At 40.3% G+C, this 20,317-nt stretch overlaps 1 protein-coding gene across 1 annotated transcript in view; it reads left to right on the top strand.

Annotated features, from left to right (window-relative positions):
• LOC110448158 (probable E3 ubiquitin-protein ligase HECTD4) overlaps positions 1-20,317 on the top strand; it is a 62,447-nt gene that overhangs the window by 24,746 nt on the left and 17,384 nt on the right. Inside the window, exons 18-43 of the mRNA XM_021494256.1 lie at positions 232-433; positions 652-771; positions 1,452-1,720; positions 2,035-2,199; positions 2,558-2,744; positions 5,360-5,461; positions 6,324-6,412; positions 7,066-7,253; positions 7,757-7,883; positions 8,172-8,310; positions 8,566-8,732; positions 9,044-9,190; positions 11,218-11,405; positions 12,671-12,902; positions 13,201-13,409; positions 13,790-13,970; positions 14,307-14,385; positions 14,982-15,172; positions 15,594-15,729; positions 16,357-16,527; positions 16,806-16,973; positions 17,695-17,983; positions 18,306-18,409; positions 19,016-19,177; positions 19,399-19,547; positions 19,804-20,044. Coding sequence (XP_021349931.1) covers positions 232-433; positions 652-771; positions 1,452-1,720; positions 2,035-2,199; positions 2,558-2,744; positions 5,360-5,461; positions 6,324-6,412; positions 7,066-7,253; positions 7,757-7,883; positions 8,172-8,310; positions 8,566-8,732; positions 9,044-9,190; positions 11,218-11,405; positions 12,671-12,902; positions 13,201-13,409; positions 13,790-13,970; positions 14,307-14,385; positions 14,982-15,172; positions 15,594-15,729; positions 16,357-16,527; positions 16,806-16,973; positions 17,695-17,983; positions 18,306-18,409; positions 19,016-19,177; positions 19,399-19,547; positions 19,804-20,044 — 4,402 coding nt within the window. The remainder of the gene's footprint in view (positions 1-231; positions 434-651; positions 772-1,451; positions 1,721-2,034; positions 2,200-2,557; positions 2,745-5,359; positions 5,462-6,323; positions 6,413-7,065; positions 7,254-7,756; positions 7,884-8,171; positions 8,311-8,565; positions 8,733-9,043; positions 9,191-11,217; positions 11,406-12,670; positions 12,903-13,200; positions 13,410-13,789; positions 13,971-14,306; positions 14,386-14,981; positions 15,173-15,593; positions 15,730-16,356; positions 16,528-16,805; positions 16,974-17,694; positions 17,984-18,305; positions 18,410-19,015; positions 19,178-19,398; positions 19,548-19,803; positions 20,045-20,317) is intronic.

Raw genomic sequence — 20,317 nt, 5'->3', positions numbered from 1 at the left:
TATATTGTGTACACAGGAATGAGTTGTGAACATTTAAATGATGTCCTATATTGTGTACACAGGAATGAGTTGTGAACATTTAAATGATGTCCTATATTGTGTACACAGGAATGAGTTGTGAACATTTAAATGATGTCCTATATTGTGTACACAGGAATGAGTTGTGTCCTATATTGTGTACACAGGAATGAGTTGTGAACATTTAAATCATGTCCTATATTGTGTACACAGGAATGAGTTGAAGGACAAGGAGGAGCAGGGATTCCTGGTCGGCCTCAAGATCCCTGCCCCGTGGTCGTCGGGCAAGGCGCTAGAGAGTATCCACCCTGTCCGTGATAACTACAAGTTTAAGGAGACAGTACACATTCCGGGGGCCCGCTGTCTCTACCTGAGGTTTGACCCGCGGTGCTCATCACAGTACGATTATGACAAGGTAAACTTCCCTGGTCAGGAAAAGGAGAAGGAAAATGAAATGTTGCTATTATTTTGAACACAAATTTTAAATGTGATGTGTTCAACTTCAATTCATAGTTGTGTTTAAATTTTAGATTTAGAATTCTGATGAAAATTCACCCATGTAAAGTTGGCATTGCCATTGTGGAAATAACACCCTTTGAACCTGATCTGATATATTTGTTGACTGTGTTACAGCTTGTGCTGTATGCTGGATCGACCACCACTGCTAAAAAGGTGGCAGAGTATGGAGGAAACACGTTTGGCTTTGGCAGCAGGAGTGTGCTGGGATCTGGCTGGCCCAAAGACCTTGTAAAGGTAGGAATATTGTCTGTGTATTTGTTTCTTGTAAAGGTAGGAATATTGTCTGTGTATTTGTTTCTTGTAAAGGTAGGAATATTGTCTGTGTATTTGTTTCTTGTAAAGGTAGTAATATTGTCTGTGTATTTGTTTCTTGTAAAGGTAGGAATATTGTCTGTATATTTATTTCTTGTAAAGGTGAAAAGTTTGTTTGATCAGATCAAATATTACTACGGCAGTGCCTCATAAAACCATGAATAATCTGAAAAACATTGAATGTTCCAATAATCTCATAATGATCTTATCAGATTCCTCCCGACTGTAAATATTTGACAGAGAAATTTCAACTCTCCACTTGAAGCAACCCTTGGGTGAGACAATTGAGGATAAAACCCTGAGGGTTGAGAGTTCTCCAACATACCCTTAGATTTATTCGGAAACAATCATGGTTATCAGGTGTTTTCTGTCATTATTTACACATGTTCTCTCCTGTCGAAAGCCAGATGTGACATCATATTGTGTTGCTTATCTTATCATTGTATTCTGTTCTGTTATGACATCACATCATTGTGTTGGCCACTATAATGTATACCACCACCATCTATGCACCCTTGAAGGGTGACACACTGATCTTTTCCAGCTGCAGTGGGAGACACCCTTGGAGGCTGAGAGAATACACCGTCACCTTTTTGTTGTAGGTTGACGGTGACAGCGTTACATTTTCCTTTGAGATGCGGAGTGGACGTGAACACAACACGCCAGACAAGGCCATGTGGGGATTCCATGTCACAGTCCGGGCCCAGGAGTCGACAGAGGAGGTGTCCAGTGGTCTCCCCTTTCTGGCAGACCTGGCCCTCGGTCTGTCTGTACTGGCCTGTACCATGCTACAACTGCTGTACCATGGACCAGAGACGTCCCGCGAGGAGGGAAGCTGTGCCCACCTTCTCAAGTCCAAGTTCCTACAGAGGTCTGATACAGTTTCTTACCGTTTCTGATATATTTCCTAGAAAGAGTGTGAGGCATACGGGTCAAAACGTTTTGTTAGTAGGATAATCTAGACTCTGTCAACTGTTTCAACTTAGAAGTTTGGTAAATGTTTGTCTGATTAATTATACTTCACCCTTGCCTTTTGATTAATTCAGTAACAGATTTCACTTGCATAACCAAAATTATTATTCTACAAAATAAAATGCTATTTTCTTATGCACCAGTATATACAATGTTCCCTTTCACCAGTGTTTGTGAAATGTTACCGGTGTAAAATGAGGTAATACTTTACAGGTGTGTGTGGCAGTCCCCATCAGTACTGACCCTGTCGCCTTCCAGCAGCCCCCAGACGTCCGACACACTGTCGCCTCTCCCCAGGGTCAGACTTCCCTCCGAGGTCTTACAAGGTCTACGGAAACTCTCCAAACGTCAGAAGGTGCCGCTCAGGCAAAGCATGAGGTAGGCTGGTCAACATCCAACTGTGGAATGATGAAATATTCTGTATACATACTCATTCACTCTGTGTGATTAGACATATCACATGTCTAATTTTGTCAGGAATATGTAGAAATGCTATTTTGAAACAACGTGATGTTTGTTCAGGTTGCTGCTTAATTTCAAGTTAAATGAAGTTTCTTTTTGTATTCATTGAAAACAAATTTTCCTAACAACAATTAAGTGGAACATAAACAAGAATATATGAGATAATCAGAAAATGTTTAAAGAATGATAACACTTTTATATTAAACCAAATTTCCTGTTGTTGAAATTTGTGAAAAGATTCATTTGTTGAGAATATCTGTTTGTGACCTCCCAGAGAGATCCTACAGCCAGATGTTTTGGAGGAGAGGATCGTGTCGACTGTAATTAAACATCTGTCACTGGAGGATACTGTACACCACATCATGTCAGAGGAACAGGAACACTCGGACGAGTTCTCCCTCCTGTGTGTCGTGGTGGAAGAGGTGTATCGTAGATACAACACACTCATGAGACAGCTACAGGTAAAATGTCCTAACAGTTAAACACACTCACGAGACAGCTACAGGTAAAATTACCTAACAGTTAAACACACTCACGAGACAGCTACAGGTAAAATGTCCTAATAGTTAAACACACTCACGAGACAGCTTCAGGTAAAATGTCCTAACAGTTAAACATACTCACGAGACAGCTTCAGGTAAAATGTCATAACAATTAAGCATACTCACGAGACAGCGACAGGTAAAATGTCCTAACAGTTAAACATCCTCACGAGACAGCTTCAGGTAAAATGACATAACAATTAAACATACTCACGAGACAGCTACAGGTTAAATGTCATAACAGTAAAACATATTCACAAGACAGCTACAGGAAAAGGGTCCTAACAGTTAAACAAACTCTTGAGACAGCTACAGGTAAAATGTCCTAATAGTTAAACACCCTCACGAGACAGCTTCAGGTAAAATGACATAACAATTAAACATACTCACGAGACAGCTTCAGGTAAAATGTCATAACAATTAAACATACTCACAAGACAGCTACAGGAAAAGTGTCCTCACAGTTAAACATACTTAAGAGACAGGTACAGGGAAAATGTCCTAACAGTTAAACATCCTCACGAGACAGCTTCAGGTAAAATGACATAACAATTAAACATACTCACGAGACAGCTTCAGGTAAAATGTCATAACAATTAAACATACTCACAAGACAGCTACAGGAAAAGTGTCCTCACAGTTAAACATACTTAAGAGACAGGTACAGGGAAAATGTCCTAACAGTTAAACATCCTCACGAGACAGCTTCAGGTAAAATGTCATAACAATTAAACATACTCACAAGACAGCTACAGGAAAAGGGTCCTAACAGTTAAACATACTCACGACACAGCTACAGGTAAAATGTCATAACAGTTAGACATACTCATGAGACAGCTACAGGCAAAACGTCCTAACAGTTAAACAGACTCACGAGACAGCTACAGGTAAGACGTCCCAACAGTTAAACACACTCACCAGACAGCTACAGGTAAAATGTCATAACAGTTAAACATACTCACGAGACAGCTTCAGGTAAAATGTCCTAACAGTTAGGCACACTCATGAGACAGCTACAGGAAAAATGTCATAACAGTTAAACACTCTCACGAGACAGCTACAGGTAAAATTACCTAACAGTTAAACACCCTCACGAGACAGCTTCAGGTAAAATGTCCTAACAGTTAATCATACTCACGAGACAGCTACAGGTTAAATGTCATAACAGTAAAACATATTCACAAGACAGCTACAGGAAAAGTGTCCTAACAGTTAAACATACTCACTAGACAGCTACAGGTAAAATGTCCTAATAGTTAAACCCACTCACGAGACAGCTTCAGGTAAAATGTCATAACAATTAACAATACTCACGAGACAGCTACAGGTTAAATGTCATAACAGTAAAACATATTCACAAGACAGCTACAGGAAAAGGGTCCTAACAGTTAAACATACTCACTAGACAGCTACAGGTAAAATGTCCTAACAGTTAAGCACACTCACGAGACAGCTACAGGTAAAATGTCCTAGCAGTTAAGCACACTCATGAGACAGCTCCAGGTAAAATGTCCTAACAGTTAATCATACTCACGAGACAGCTACAGGTTAAATGTCATAACAGTTAAACATACTCACAAGACAGCTACAGGCAAAATGTCCTAACAGTTAAACATACACATGAGACAGCTACAGGTAAAACGTCCTAACAGTTAAACACACTCACCAGACAGCTACAGGTAAAATGTCATAACAGTTAAACACACTCGCGAGACAGCTACAGGTAAAATGTCCTAACAGTTAAGCACACTCATGAGACAGCTACAGGTAAAATGTCATAACAGTTAAACACACTCACGAGACAGCTACAGGTAAGATGTCCCAACAGTTAAACACACTCACGAGACAGCTACAGGTAAAATGTCATAACAGTTAAACATACTCATGAGACAGATACAGGTAAAATGTCATAACAGTTAAACATACTCACGAGACAGCTACAGGTAAAATGTCCTAACAGTTAAACACACTCACCAGACAGCTACAGGTAAAATGTCATAACAGTTAAACATACTCACGAGACAGCTACAGGTAAAATGTCATAACAGTTAAACATCCTCACGAGACAGCTACAGGTAAAATGTCCTAACAGTTAAACATACTCATGAGACAGTTTCAGGTAAAATGTCATAACAATTAACATAGTCTTGAGGCTGCTTAAAGTAAAGTTCTTCTATCTGGTCAGTGTATCTAAGGATTGATTTAGTTCAGGACTCGTACAATAAAAGTATGTTTACAGCACATTTATTTCCACAGTGCAACTTTTCTAGAAACTTCGCTGAATCCATAGTCTTTAACAAGCAACGACATAAAGTTAGCCATTGTTTGATATATGTAATACAGTTCCACATTTAAGTCCAGTGAAGCCATTGTTTGATATATGTAATACAGTTCCACATTTAAGTCCAGTGAAGCCATTGTTTGATATATGTAATACAGTTCCACATTTAAGTCCAGTGAAGCCCTAATATTATGGGAGATCTTCTATTTTGTATGATGTATTGGATGTTAACTATTTATGGTGATTCTGTCAGGGCCTGGCTGACCTGGAACAAAGATGGTACAATGAGGTACAGGAACATAAGGCTGACAGTCAACAGGCTTCTCCGTTCTTCAACGATTATCATCTACAGGAGGTCAGTGGTCATAGCAACTTAAAAAATAACCATAGCAACTCAAGTAACAAGTAAACATGGCAACATTATGGGTACATTCGCGTTACCGGTTGAAACGGTTGAACCGGTTGAACCTGTAACGAAAACGACAGGTACAGATTTGGACCGAGGCTGACCTCAGGAAAATTTGGTACGTGTAGATTGAGGGGTCCAGACGTACCTGGCCGAAACTAAACTGCTGAATATTGCTAGTTTGCGTTATTTCTTTCTAAAACAATGTCAAGCCACATGTATTATTTAAGATACGTTATGTAATTTAGTGGACGCGTGAGAGAAGGGCATAATATTCTTGATACATCGTTTATTATTCCCCGAAACTGTGGATTTTTAGCTCTGCTTATAGAACGGTCCAAGTATGTTCGTTTATCGTGGAAAATTTCTGCGCCACACGTACCGTTTCAACCGGTAACGCGAATGTAGCCTATATCATCTCAGGAAAGTACACTCCATAGCAACTAAACAAGTTACCATAGCAACTCAAATAACAAGTAACCATAGCAACTCAAGTAACCTTTATATTTGTGTGTGAAGAACAACTTTCTTACTTCTGATTGATTTTGAGCTGCATAAAAAAAGCAGATATTTTGGAAAAACTATTTGATATCAGAATGAGCTATTTGGTTTATAGCATAAAATGTATCTGTTGATCTGAAGTAATACTTTTCTTTCAGTAATACTGTATGATAACATATATAGAAATGATCTCTTCTTGCCATTCCACCTTCAACTGATGTAGATAGAAGACTAAAATGTAAAATTTCATGATTCATTTAGAATGTTCATGTTAAACACTTAGACTATACTCATGTCTCGACTACCACAGGGTAACATGAAGGAGCTGCACATGCTATGCTTCGTCAAGGATGTCCAACTAGACCCTGCCGAGGTAGAGGATGCCATGAAAATGTTAAGGTAAGCGGAATCTGGCTGAGGACTAAATTCTACCCTGCAATATATAGATCTAGAGATGGGCTGTACTAATCACACATCAGCTGGCATTCAGTGTTACGACTGATTATGTCAGACAGTATTAATGTGGGTAGTTGAAATATTTCTATAGGCTGGCATTCAGTGTTACAACTGATTATGTCAGACAGTATTAATGAGGGTAGTTCACATATTTCTATAGGCTGGCATTCAGTGTTACGACTGATTATGTCAGACAGTATTAATGTGGGTAGTTGACATATTTCTATAGGCTGGCATTTAGTGTTAAGACTGATTATGTCAGACAGTATTAATGTGGGTAGTTAACATATTTCTGTAGGGTGGCATTCAGTGTTACGACTGATTATGTCAGACAGTTTTAATGTGGGTAGTTGACATATTTCTATAGGCTGGCATTCAGTGTTACGACTGATTATGTCAGACAGTATTAATGTGGGTAGTTAACCTATTTCTATAGGCTGGCATTCAGTGTCATGACTGATTATGTCAGACAGTATTAATGTGGGTAGTTAACATATTTCTATAGGCTGGCATTCATGTGGGACAATTAAACAGACTTGTTAACATCCAAAGACATTTCTGTTGTTAGAAGTAATACATTTGATGTTTGCTAATAGGTCCAAATTTGATGAGGATGTGAGGTCAAATGAGGTTGTTGCCAAGGAGATGTGTATGGTGCGGACCAAGCATATCGTCATGGGAATCCTGTCCAGACTAGACCTGTTACTACAGGTGACCATCACCCCACACTACAGTGAGATGATGACCAGGACTGTCTCTCATTACTCAGAAATTCCACAGACAGGTGGGTGCTCCGGTTTGATACTTCCTCTATCTGTTTATAGTCACTGCCGAAGTATGTATCTTTTGTTGTGCCATAACTTACTCTTAGTTATGAAGGAAACATTCTAGGTATAGCCAGAATTCTGAAGTAAGGGTTCTCTGTTTTGTCCCAAGTCTATTATGACTTCTAAAGTAAGTATTCTCTACAGTGGCCATAGCCCACTCTTATTTCAGAATCTGAAGAATATAATATACTACACTGTAATGGAGAATCAAAACTGTGAGATACGATTATTTATGATGAAAACATTATTACAGTATTGCATTTTGTTCTTTACTTTGTGAAGTTATCACAACGTTATGATGCACAGAAATTTTGAAGGAGATCTGTATGTTAGTAAATCTAATTAACATAGCACTTGTTGATTAAGAACAAATATTACATGTCAAGTATTTCTGTAAATATCGAGAAAGATCAGAAACGAAAAACAGAAACAAATAACAGGTGAATTGTTGTAATTTCAGGTGGGTGTGTGAGGTCAGACACTGACATGGCACAGCCAGTCCACGTGTTATCACGGAGCATGTCCGCTCCCACCGGTGTGGAGAGTGTTTACGATGAAACTGTACTTGAAGTTCTCAAGATACGCAGGTAGGTGTCATGTCTGGTCAGCCGTGGTTAACCACAAGGTCTTGGGGTTCCAGAAAACATTTTCACTTGAGAAATGTTATAAGCTGGGGGCAGTCACCATTACCATTTATATCAAGTGTATCACTCACTGATGGAATTGTTTACTGCAACAACAAACTACCCCAGGCCTGTTTATAACACCAATAATACTCATGCACAAGTTCTCCTGTATCCTTTATGTTCACTTCCAATTTTCTAAAGCACTAATATAATGAAAAATAACTGATCAAGATTTGTCTCGCTTTTCAGTAGGAAGCGCCATGGCAAGAGAAAGGGCCCAGCCTCTGTACTCCAGGAACTGGCGGAGGACGATAATAAAGATGTTCCCCCACACGTGGTTCTAGTCGATCAACTCTTCTCCTTTATTGGCAGTGATCCGGAGAAAGCTGTAAGAACCTCAACTACACTGGGCTTTCAAAGTTACTTAAACTTATACTGGAATACTTGTTTGTTTCGCATTTAACCAGTGTTTGATGAAGGACAGTTATAATATTGAGGATATAAACACATATTTTTGTGTATCATAAGTTACCAGTGGGTTTTGCATTTTATAAAAATTTCTCAACCATCATTAAATTTTATTAATGATGTATTGAAAATAAGAAAATAAGTACTCATGGTTAACCTTATTGACCTTTTACAGATTTCCAGTAAGGACTTCCTGTCGGCAGCTCAGACACGCTGGCGTCGTGGAAACACACGTAAACAGGCACTAGTACATATGAAGGAGTTACTGACAGCTGCGTCGCGCGTGGGAGGTGCCACTCACCTGGTGGCTGCTGTCACAGCCGTTTTACAACATGGCCCATGGTATGTATTAGGAATCCAACATCAAAGACTTGCATTACAGATAATTTGATCAACGTTTCCTTTGCAAAGAATTCATTTACATCAGATTAAGTTCTATTGTGCAGAAAATGAAAGTTACTTTGTTATGACAGTTAAGGTGCTGTTTAAATCTGGGTTAACATCAGTAACAAACAAAGTCTCCAGCACAGGATTGATCACATTAACAACAGTCTGAGACACAGGATTGTTCATGTTAAGATATATATGTATAAGTTAACCTATTGCCTATTATTTGAATTAAGTAACATACAGGGGACTGTTTATGTTGACAGTGTTGAGGAGCTGACCTGTGGTGGGATGGTGAACCAGGTGAGAGAGGCATTTGCGGAGACCATGACGTCCGTGGTACAGTTGGCCGCACACTATCCCATAGCCTGCTGTAACAGTATCGGGCTCCTCTGTATCATACCCTACACCAGGTTAGTAACAGTCTGTCTTACATGGTACAGCTGGCCGCACACTATCCCATAGCCTGCTGTAACAGTATCGGGCTCCTCTGTATCATACCCTACGCCAGGTTAGTAACAGTCTGTATTACATGGTACAGTTGGCCACACGCGATCCCATAGCCTGCTGTAACAGTATCAGGCTCCTCTGTATCATTCCCTACACCAGGTTAGTAACAGTCTGTCTTACATGGTACAGCTGGCCACACACTATCCCATAGCCTGCTGTAATAGTATCGGGCTCCTCTGTATCATACCCTACTCAAGGTTAGTAACAGTCTGTATTACATGGTACAGCTGGCCACACCCTATCCCATAGCCTGCTGTAACAGTATCAGGCTCCTCTGTATCATACCCTACACCAGGTAAGTAACAGTCTGTACTACATGGTACAGTTGGCCACACGCTATCCCATAGCCTTCTGTAACAGTATCAGGCTCCTCTGTATCATACCCTACACCAGGGTAGTAACAGTCTGTATTACATGGTATAGCTGGCCGCATGCTATCCCATAGCCTGCTGTAACAGTATCGGGCTCCTTTGTATCATAACCTACACCAGGTTAGTAACAGTCTGTATTACATGGTATAGCTGGCCGCATGCTATCCCATAGCCTGCTGTAACAGTATCGGCCTCCTTTGTATCATACCCTACACCAGGTTAGTAACAGTCTGTATTACATGGTATAGCTGGCCGCATGCTATCCCATAGCCTGCTGTAACAGTATCGGGCTCCTTTGTATCATACCCTACACCAGGTTAGTAACAGTCTGTATTACATGGTACAGCTGGCTGCACACTATCCCATAGCCTGCTGTAATAGTATCAGGCTCCTCTGTATCATACCCTACACCAGGTTAGTAACAGTCTGTATTACATGGTACAGTTGGCCACACACAATCCCATAGCCTGCTGTAACAGTATCAGGCTCCTCTGTATCATACCCTACCCCAGGTTAGTAACAGTCTGTATTACATGGTGCAGTTGGCCACACACAATCCCATAGCCTGATGTAACAGTATCAGGCTCCTCTGTATCATACACTACTCCAGGTTAGTAACAGTCTGTATTACATGGTACAGCTGGCCACACCCTATCCCATAGCCTGCTGTAACAGTATCAGGCTCCTCTGTGTCATACCCTACACCAGGTTAGTTACAGTCTGTATTACATGGTACAGCTGGCCACACGCTATCCCATAGCCTGCTGTAATAGTATTGGGCTCCTCTGTATCATACCCTACTCCAGGTTAGTAACAGTCTGTATTACATGGTACAGCTGGCCGCACACTATCCCATAGGCTGCTGTAACAGTATCGGGCTCCTCTGTATCATACCCTACGCCAGGTTAGTAACAGTCTGTATTACATGGTATAGCTGGCCGCATGCTATCCCATAGCCTGCTGTAACAGTATCGGGCTCATCTGTATCATACCCTACTCCAGGTTAGTAACAGTCTTTATTACATGGTACAGCTGGCCGCACACTATCCCATAGCCTGCTGTAACAGTATCGGGCTCATCTGTATCATACCCTACTCCAGGTTAGTAACAGTCTTTATTACATGGTACAGCTGGCCGCACACTATCCCCTAGCCTGCTGTAACAGTATCGGGCTCCTCTGTATCATCCCCTACTCCAGGTTAGTAACAGTCTGTATTAGTTAAGGCCTGTATTTTCTCAACTCTGATTGATTAATGTGGTCATGTATGAGAGAATATGCAGTACTTTACTTTTGACAATTTTCACTTTTGTTCGTCTTGTGTAATGTTAAAAAGCAACAAACATTCATAATTAAGTATTTTAGTGATAATGTGGCTATATCACCATATAATTGTCGGTCTCGGACACTCTCCATGCGTACAGCAACTGTCGTAGATGCAAGATGGACAAATATTTACAAAGATGTGTGAACTACATTTGTGTCCAAGACAAAGGAAAACTGTTTGTACCTAACTAAAGAGACAACTGCTAATTTAGATGTCGATATATACTGTTTTCAGGGCAGAGGAGAAGTGCCTGGTGCGGTCTGGGCTGGTCCATCTGTTAGACAAGCTATGTAGTCTAGCCAATCACAGGACAGACAGCTCCAACACGGAGACCCAGTCGACCAATCAGAAGGTGTCTGCCATGGCATGGGCAGGCTTCCAGGTCCTCGCCAACCGCTGTGTCATGTGGGAGATAGAGGATGGTAAGGACTTCTACAGCTAGTTCGTTGAGGACTTATGTTTGAAGTTAAGAGATTGGAAGATGATGGAATTTAAGGATGTATATAATGGTGTAGAGATAAGGGAAGATAAGAACTTTTGTGTGAAAGATTTTCCTTTAGCTATGAGATGACGGGGTATTAACGGATGCAGATAGAGGAAGATAGAACGTAAGGGTGAGGTCAGGGGATTAATGGAGATGGTTAATATATGATGAAGGGATGTATCATTGATGGGATGATTGGGATATGTATTTCAGGTAAGAACATGGTTTGAGATATGGTTTTTATTCGCCAGTAGAACGACGGGACGCATTATGTTATCATGCGAGCGTTCGGGCGGGCCATTATCCGCCTGTTATTAGGGAGTTATGGCCCTTTATAGAATTGCCGTAACAGTTTCCGCTCAATAACTTCAGTAATTTTGAATAGATTCATTTCAAACTTCATAGTAAGGTTCATTTCTATGAAAGCTTGCGATAACCAAAATTATTTGTCGATTATTTGCAGAGTTATGGCCCTTTGTAGAATTGCCGAAACAGTTTCTGTTCAATAACTTTAGTAATTTTGAGTGGATTAATTTCAAACTTGGTAGGAAGGTTCATTGCCATGAAAACTCTGACAAGTTCGATAACCAAAATTCTTTGGCGGTTTTTTATGCAGTTATAGCCCTTTGTAGAATTGACAAAACAGTTTCTGCTCAATAGCTTCAGTAATTTTGAATGGATTCATTTCAAAGCTTGCACAAGTTTGATAACCATTATCCGCCTGTTATTAAGGGAGTTATGGCCCTTTATAGAATTGATGTAACACTTTCCGCTCAATAACTTCAGTAATTTTGAATAGATTTATTTCAAACTTCATAGGAAGGTTAATTTCTATGAAAGCTTGCACAAGTTCGATAACCATTAGCCGCCTGTTATTAAGGGAGTTATGGCCCTTTATAGAATTGACGTAACACTTTCCGCTCAATTACTTTTGAATTGATTCATTTCAAACTTCAGCCATAATTTACGGCCTTTTGTAGAATTGTCGGAACACAATTTCTGCGCAATAACTTTATGCACTTATGGCCCTTTGTGGCAAACTGCACATTCCACATCCGACGGGCATATCATGTACCTTGGCGGAGCTCTTATTACTAGTGTTTGTTAGAAGTTAAAAAGGTTATACACACATGTATGTGGATTATTTTTTAATAATAATAATCATTAGTAAACAATTTTCATCTTGTTTTTGTCCCTGTTCAGGGCTACACCTGGAGCAGTTAGAACACTCTGGTCTGGCTCGCCAGGTGTCTGTGTTACTGACCAACCACCTGGCCCGCGCCACCGAGTGTATCGGTAATGAGGCTGCTGGGACAGAGGCCCTACAGGACGTTCTCAGTCTCCTCAACAACCTGTCTCGTAGTCGCATGGGCCGAGCTATCCTCAGCCAGCCTGCATGTGTCTCCAAACTTCTATCACTGCTGCTCGACCAGAGGTAGGATTTAAAAAGAGATGTATCTTCTAATCTATTAGTTTTAAATACAGGGGCACCATAAAATCTTTATAGATGGTCCACACAACAAATCATGTGATAAATTCAACAAGATTATGTTTACATATTAGTTACAATGCTTAATAAAGCTTATAATCAACAGATATCGTATTGTCACATTATCAATGCTAACTTTAAATTTAGAGAATTTCCCTATGAATACATTAGATCTAATATTAATGAATTTGTATAAATTGTCAATTTATCGATTCCTCCTGATAAATGAAACTTTCTGTTGTAGGCCGTCGCCGAAGCTGGTGCTGATCATATTACAGCTGTGTCGTGTGGCATTACCGCTGATGAGTACACTAGACTGTGAGACGGTAGAACTGCCCGCCTGGGGTCAGCACCTCTACTCCAGCCACTGGAGCACAGCCAAGTCCATATCTGACCCTCCCGCTAAGATTGTCAGCCTCTTACTGGCCAAACTCGGAGACTTCCTTGTCCCAGGTCTGATTTAACTCCTAAGTAAAAGATTAATGATTATCTCATGAAGGAAATGAAGTCGTCATTAATAATACTTTCTGTATTTTGTCAAGGTTTGGTTATATACTTTAGTTAGTTAATTGAATTAGTATGCACTTATAAAAAAATACAAAATTAATTTGCAATGTACAGTTTACTGATTACTAGGTACTGATATTACAAATGTTATGTATTGATAGTTTTACATCAAAGGACAATGTATCAGTCTTACTTGGTTGATCTGAAGAATGTATAAAATGTATGAAACATATGGCATTGATATAAAGTTTCTGTTACTAAGTCTGGTCCTGTACAGGTTTTATCTCGGTTTGCCTATAACTTTCATTTTCCCTGTGTGGTATTAGGTGATCATGCGACCATCTGTAGTCGACGCCCATCTACAGACAACCTCCACCGTGGGGGCTCCAACGGGGGGATGGACAAGGACAAGGTGGAGGACAGTGATATACAGGCTGGAAGGCTGTCAGTGTTTATACACAAACGAGAGGACCAACTGTCTCACGAGGTCATACAGCCACTGCTCAGGTAGGTTAAGGTCATAGTCTTCCATCAGGTAGGTCAAGGTTATACAGTCTTTACTTAGGTAGGTCAAGGTCATATAGCTGTCCTTACGTAGGTCAAGATCATTCAAACCTCTCCTCAGGTTTGTTGAGGACACATAGCAATTTTTTTAAGTAGGTCAAGGCCATAGACCCCTGCCAAGGCTCTGTGATGATACACAAAAGGAATGTAACTTTCTCGGGTAGGTCATCCTTTGGAAGTTACATCATTTATAATGATGACAATAGGCAAGCAATAAGTAACATTGGTGAGAGATAACGATTGACCATTAATCTATTTTTTTAAATTATTTTTTTCCAGCTCGGACAATCGTCCATTCAGACTTGGTGGTACTGCCAACATGGAGAGAGTAGTGCGTATGGACAGAGAAATGACAAAGGTAGGTCATCACAAATTGTTCCTATCCACCAGTGTTACATCTATGTTACACAATAACTTATAAGATAATAGTTGATAGCAAATATGAATATTTTTAGCTCACCTGGCAAAAGGCCATTATGAGCTTGATGCATTGACTAGGTGTCAATTACCTGTCCATCTGTCATCAACATCCACATTGTTAACTTCTTTAGAAGGCCTAGCTAGAGTCATACATTTTGCATGTATTTTGCTAATATAAAGCACTATCTAATTTGGTCAAATAAATCACCTTGATCTACTTTTAAGGTCACAGGTGTCAAGTAAGACTATAAAAAAACTCTTTTAAAGAATCATGATAACTAGATTGATATTGAGTGTATCACTCATCTATATGGAATGATAGGAATATGTATTTCAAATTCATAGTTTTTATCTTTTTCATGTTACCTCCTAGTGATCTAGTTATTGTGGCTTAAAATATATTGATGAAACCAGGTGATCTTTCCCCATGGGCCTCTTTTTCTATTCTATAGAAAATTTAATTAAAAATAATTCATATTCCTTATTAATATTGAACTGTTGTAATAATATTTCTGTTGTAATATCCCTCTGCAGTATGGTAAGGCGGAGGTAACAACAGAAGACGCTGGTAGTGCCTTAAAGAAGGCAGCCAAGTGGGCCCAGATGGGGTTGGTGGTGTCCACGGGGCCGCCCATAGACACTCAGCAGCCGGAGCCACCCACAGGGGACAAGAAGAAGACAGCCTTCGAGGTGGTGTGTAGGGAGAGGAACTCTGAACTAGCCAGGTATGGAGTAGGTTTGTGTGTTAGCCTTCGAGGTGGTTTGTAGGGAGAGGAACTCTGAACTAGCTAGGTATGGAGTAGGTTTGTGTGTTAGCCTTCGAGATGGTGTGTAGGGAGAGGAACTCTGAACTAGCACGGTATGGATTAGGTTTGTGTGTTAGCCTTCGAGGTGGTGTGTAGGGAGAGGAACTCTGAACTAGCCAGGTATGGAGTAGGTTTGTGTGTTAGCCTTCGAGGTTGTGTGTAGGGAGAGGAACTCTGAACTAGCCAGATATGGAGTAGGCGTTTGTCCCTCTCTAGGTGTGTGGTATAGTGTTAAAGTATCAAAATAGATGTAATATATTATTCAACGTAAATATTCAAGTGATTATAATTTGATATTATAAACTCATGTTGTATGTTATTTTCTTGATTGTTTCCACAGAACTGACCCGGTGAGACCATTTATCAGTGGACATGTGGCCAACAACATGGCTGCAGAAGTGATTGCTCTCCTACATGGGTTGCTGACTGCTCCCCAGACCAACACTGCACAGTCCTGGGCAGAGGCTGTACAAAGGGTAGGTGTCATAATAATAATTGGAGGTTCTTTTATACTGCTTTATCACAACCTAGTTCTAAGCTTGTCTCAAAGCGGTTCACAAATTATTATCCGTTGTTATAGGGCCTTTGCAACCAGCCAATATCTTACTCAACTCCCTGGGGAGCATACAGCTGGTGCTGCCATATCAGCGCTCACAGCTAGCATTCAACAATTCTAGCACTGCCCAAACACGTACTCATTTACAGCTGAGTAGACTGTAACAAGCGAATTATAGTATTTCTCTCAAAGATACAATGCAGTGCTGTGCCATGATTCGAACCCGCAACCTTTCGGCAGGAGCCGCGTCCTACCACTAGACTACCGTGCCTCCTAAGTTGACTATAAAACAATAATTGTAAAATTATATGTAAAAAAATACTAGGTAAATTATGCAGCCTAACATAGTCGCTGTTTAAAAAAAAAAAAAAGTGATCTTTGGAATCACAAAATCTAGAAATTAGATTTCTGTATGTTGTGGTTGCATGTCTTTTTATTAATAGTTATTACTGTGGACTAGATTATGCATACATAGAAAACATAAATTGATAAGGTTGTTCTCAGTGACCTAGTTACTGGTGAGTGATATCTGTATGTTTGTTGACAGGTGTTGAACAACTCACTGACATGTCTGCCTCTGCTGTATTCTGGTCTGGACGCCCTGAGCTCCCCACGGACCAGCTGTAAACAGCTCATGTCCATGGCTAAGCTTGCCAATGCTGCTCTGTGTGCTCTCGGCGGCTTCAAGGAGATCATCAAACCGGGCTGTAATGCCAAGGTCAGTACATACATATGTCAAAAAGTCTGGTCCCAGATTATTTTGGTCTAAGGATCTCTCATGATTCAATAAAGAAAAGTAAACGAGAATCAAAAATAAACTTATTGTTCTGATGTATTCCTTATATTTTAAGTCACCTAAGATATACCTGTTGTGACAAATGTACATGTATTTTGTATTCCTACAGGGTTAGGGTTGGGGTTTTGATGAACTCAATTTGTCAAATTTTTCTGTGTTAACATAAATGTTGATCATTACATTTTTTCTAACCTGTCTAGGTGGTAGGTGCAGGTATTCACAATACAACGGGCACTGTACTGAGTGTGTCGGAACAGACTGGCATGGCCACCCTTCAACTCGACACAGACCCCAACCTTATCTACGCTCCTCGCTACAGCGACACGATACAGGTCCCTGTCACCCGACTACAGCCAATCAGAAACGAGGTAAGAAAATATCCATTTACAGCTGATGGCAAGAATTTAGGGAAATCTGCTAGTTAAGTCAATAAGGTACAATGTCAGGAAGTAAAATGAAGATGACGCTGTGATATGTAAATATTTAAAAAGAAATTTTGAATTCATTAAAAGAAATCTGTCAAACAAATAATACAATTTTCTATCAAATTATAAATAATAGTAAGAGTACTTTAAAAGAACTACTGTATAGTGCTTTAAATTCGCGGGGTCAATATTTCGCGTGGGTTAAATTTCGCTGTGCATCCGAATCCCATGTGTCGTGCAAACTGTTTTGAGGGTCATCATTTAAGGGTTAAACCTCGAAATACAGGTAAACCGTTTGAAAACACTGATCCCGAGCGTCGTCATCCGCCAGTGACTTCACTCCAAAGAAAATCAAATGTTTATGTACCTTTGTAGGAGTAGACTGTAATCACCTACTGACTGTACACATAAATACATTGTGACCACTTATATGAAAGTGTTGTTTTTACATGGACTGCCCAGTTGTCCGATGATAATCTGATTTGAGTTCATTGAAGCTTGCATAACAACATGTTGTGATAAGGTCCGTTTAAGGGGTTAACATTTTTGATAATTTGCTAGTGTTTAGAATTCACGGATATTAATCAAAGCGCGAATATAGCGAATTAGAAAAACCCGCAAAATATAACCACTTTACAGTATAAATTTTTCTGATATTTTCCAGATCTACACTTCCCACCAAGTCCCGGTAACAGAAGCAGTTGTCATGGCAATCAAAGCCATATTACTGCCCCAGGACGACAACCAATCCCTGATGCAGCAGGCATTGCCCATCAATGGGGATGGAAACAGTCTGAACAACGAGACGTGCCGGGTCGTGGCAGAGCTACAGACCAGGGCCTGCATGGTGCTAGCTTCCTACCTTCAGGACATTGACTTTACCAAGGAGTTTATTCAGCACTGTGGCTCCACCATAGACGTACTGAAGTCCCTCGCCAAAGACTGCAGCACAGGTAGGTCTTCTACTGGACCCCCAGTCCTAGGGCGTCCTTCCACACAGAGAAATCTGTTCATATGGTGACTTCCACTTTAAGATAGATCTTCTACTCATTAGTGGGCCTTCCAATCATATGTGGCCTCATAACTGAGCCCTTCACTCATATTGAGACTATCTACTCCAATCTTTAGCTGTCAATGCTATAAACAAACCCACATTAAACCTATCATATCACCATGTTAACATCCATAATTATAAGGAAGAATTTTGCAGCTCTTTAGTTTTGGCAAAATGATGAAAAAACTAATGCATTTTGATAATTATGTGACCATTTTCAGGTGACAGACTGCCGGTGATAGAGTCACACTGTACACGTCTGAGGCTGCTTTACCGTGACTGTGCTAAACCTCCGCCACCACCAAGTAAAGTGGACACTAGAACAGTAAGTATTCATATACCTGTATCTATACTTAAATCATGACTGTTAAACCTCCGCCACCACCAAGTAAGGTGGACACTAGAACAGTAAGTATTCATATACCTGTATCTGTACTTAGATCATGACTGCTAAACCTCCGCCACCACCACCAAGTAAGGTGGACACTGGAACAGTAAGTATTCATATACCTGTATCTATACTTAGATCATGACTGTGCTAAACCTCCACCACCACCAAGTAAGGTGGACACTAGAACAGTAAGTATTCATATACCTGTATCTATACTTAGATCATGACTGTGCTATACCTCCGCCACCACCAAGTTAGGTGGACACTAGAACAGTAAGTATCTGAACACCAGTCGTGTGTTATATGAATCTTGAAAATATATCTGCTTATAAGACTTATATTTTAACCTTTTGTTACTAAAAAACATTCCGAAGTACCTATCCTGTGTTACTATAGTTAGTGTTACCCTGTGTTACTATAGTTAGTGTTACTCTGTGTTACTCTATGTTACCCTGTGTTACCCTGTGTTACTATAGTTAGTGTTACTCTGTGTTACCCTGTGTTACCCTGTGTTACCCTGTGTTACTGTTTTTGCTACAGAACAAGGAGATGATGTGGGATGCCGTGAGGACCTACCCCCCTGTCAGGGCATGTGTCTTCTCCTCAGGAATGACTGGTATCACCTTCCTGGGTGACCCTAACACTGGCAGTGGCCTACCCAGGGGCACACTGCTATATGCCAACTTGCCAATCCCCCTACAGGTAAGGTGTGAATATAATAAAACAAATTGTATGAAATCAACATTACAGTTAAGATGGTACTATTAAAGAAAAAATCCATAAAGTAATAATTTTGGGTTACAAGTACAATTAAATAGATTAAGACGTCGGAACAATGAATTAGGTCTGATAAGTTGTATGTTTTACTTCCTTTGACACTGTTGTGCGACTGTTGCCTGACACTATTGTGTGACGGTTGATAGGCACCAGCCTTTTACTGGGAGCTGGAAGTGTGTTCATTTGGGGACAGCCAGGAAGAAGGAGGGGCTATTATATCATTTGGATTTGCCCCCTCTGCTGAGAAGAAAGATGGTGCCTGGACAAATCCTGTTGGTACCTGTCTCTGTCTCAAGTAAGTAGTTGGATTTCCTTATACTTACAGAGAACGTCTAGGTTAACCTTACATCATGTGATCATTAACTAGCATGAAAATTATATTGTACTGAGCTCCTATATAAACCTTACATTTATTGTCATCGTTTACTAACTTGAAGATTGTCTGTACTATGTAGGCTAATTCTATCAGGTAAATCACAGGTCCTTTGATACCTATTTACTATACCCTAGTTAGCTAGATCGTTCACTATAAATGAGTTTCATTTCCCCAGTAACGGTAAGGCTGTACACTACAATGGTGCTAGTCTGCTTCAATGGCGGAGTGTCCGATTGGATGTATTCCTCAATGCTGGGGACATCGCAGGGATTGGCTGGGAGAGGACGGGTGATGCCCCTGCCCATGGGCAGACTCCCCGGGGACGGGTTTACTTCACACACAATGGTCAACGGCTGAATGCCTTCATGGACGACGTGTCAGGGGCCATGTATCCTGTCGTACACATACAGAAGAAGGTGAGACTTACTACCTCAAAGTGTAACAAATATTTAAACTGGATCTTGTTGTGTCCCAAAGTGTGTCGGAATAAACAGGTTTCACTATACAAATGTTTGTTGTTCTCAACTTCACCTTTACATGATATACACAAAAAGTCACAAATTTCTACTCATATTTTTAAGAAAAACGAATGTAAAAATTGACATGATTATCGTTAAGCTTGCGAATCTGTACCTTGATGACAAAGTATGAAGATATGAATCATTGCATCATTATTTATCTGTTCGACC

This window comes from Mizuhopecten yessoensis, unplaced genomic scaffold (genome assembly GCF_002113885.1).
Source record: "Mizuhopecten yessoensis strain PY_sf001 unplaced genomic scaffold, ASM211388v2 scaffold3853, whole genome shotgun sequence".
Lineage (NCBI taxonomy): Eukaryota > Metazoa > Mollusca > Bivalvia > Pectinida > Pectinidae > Mizuhopecten > Mizuhopecten yessoensis.
This window is presented reverse-complemented; position numbering and strand designations above follow the sequence as displayed.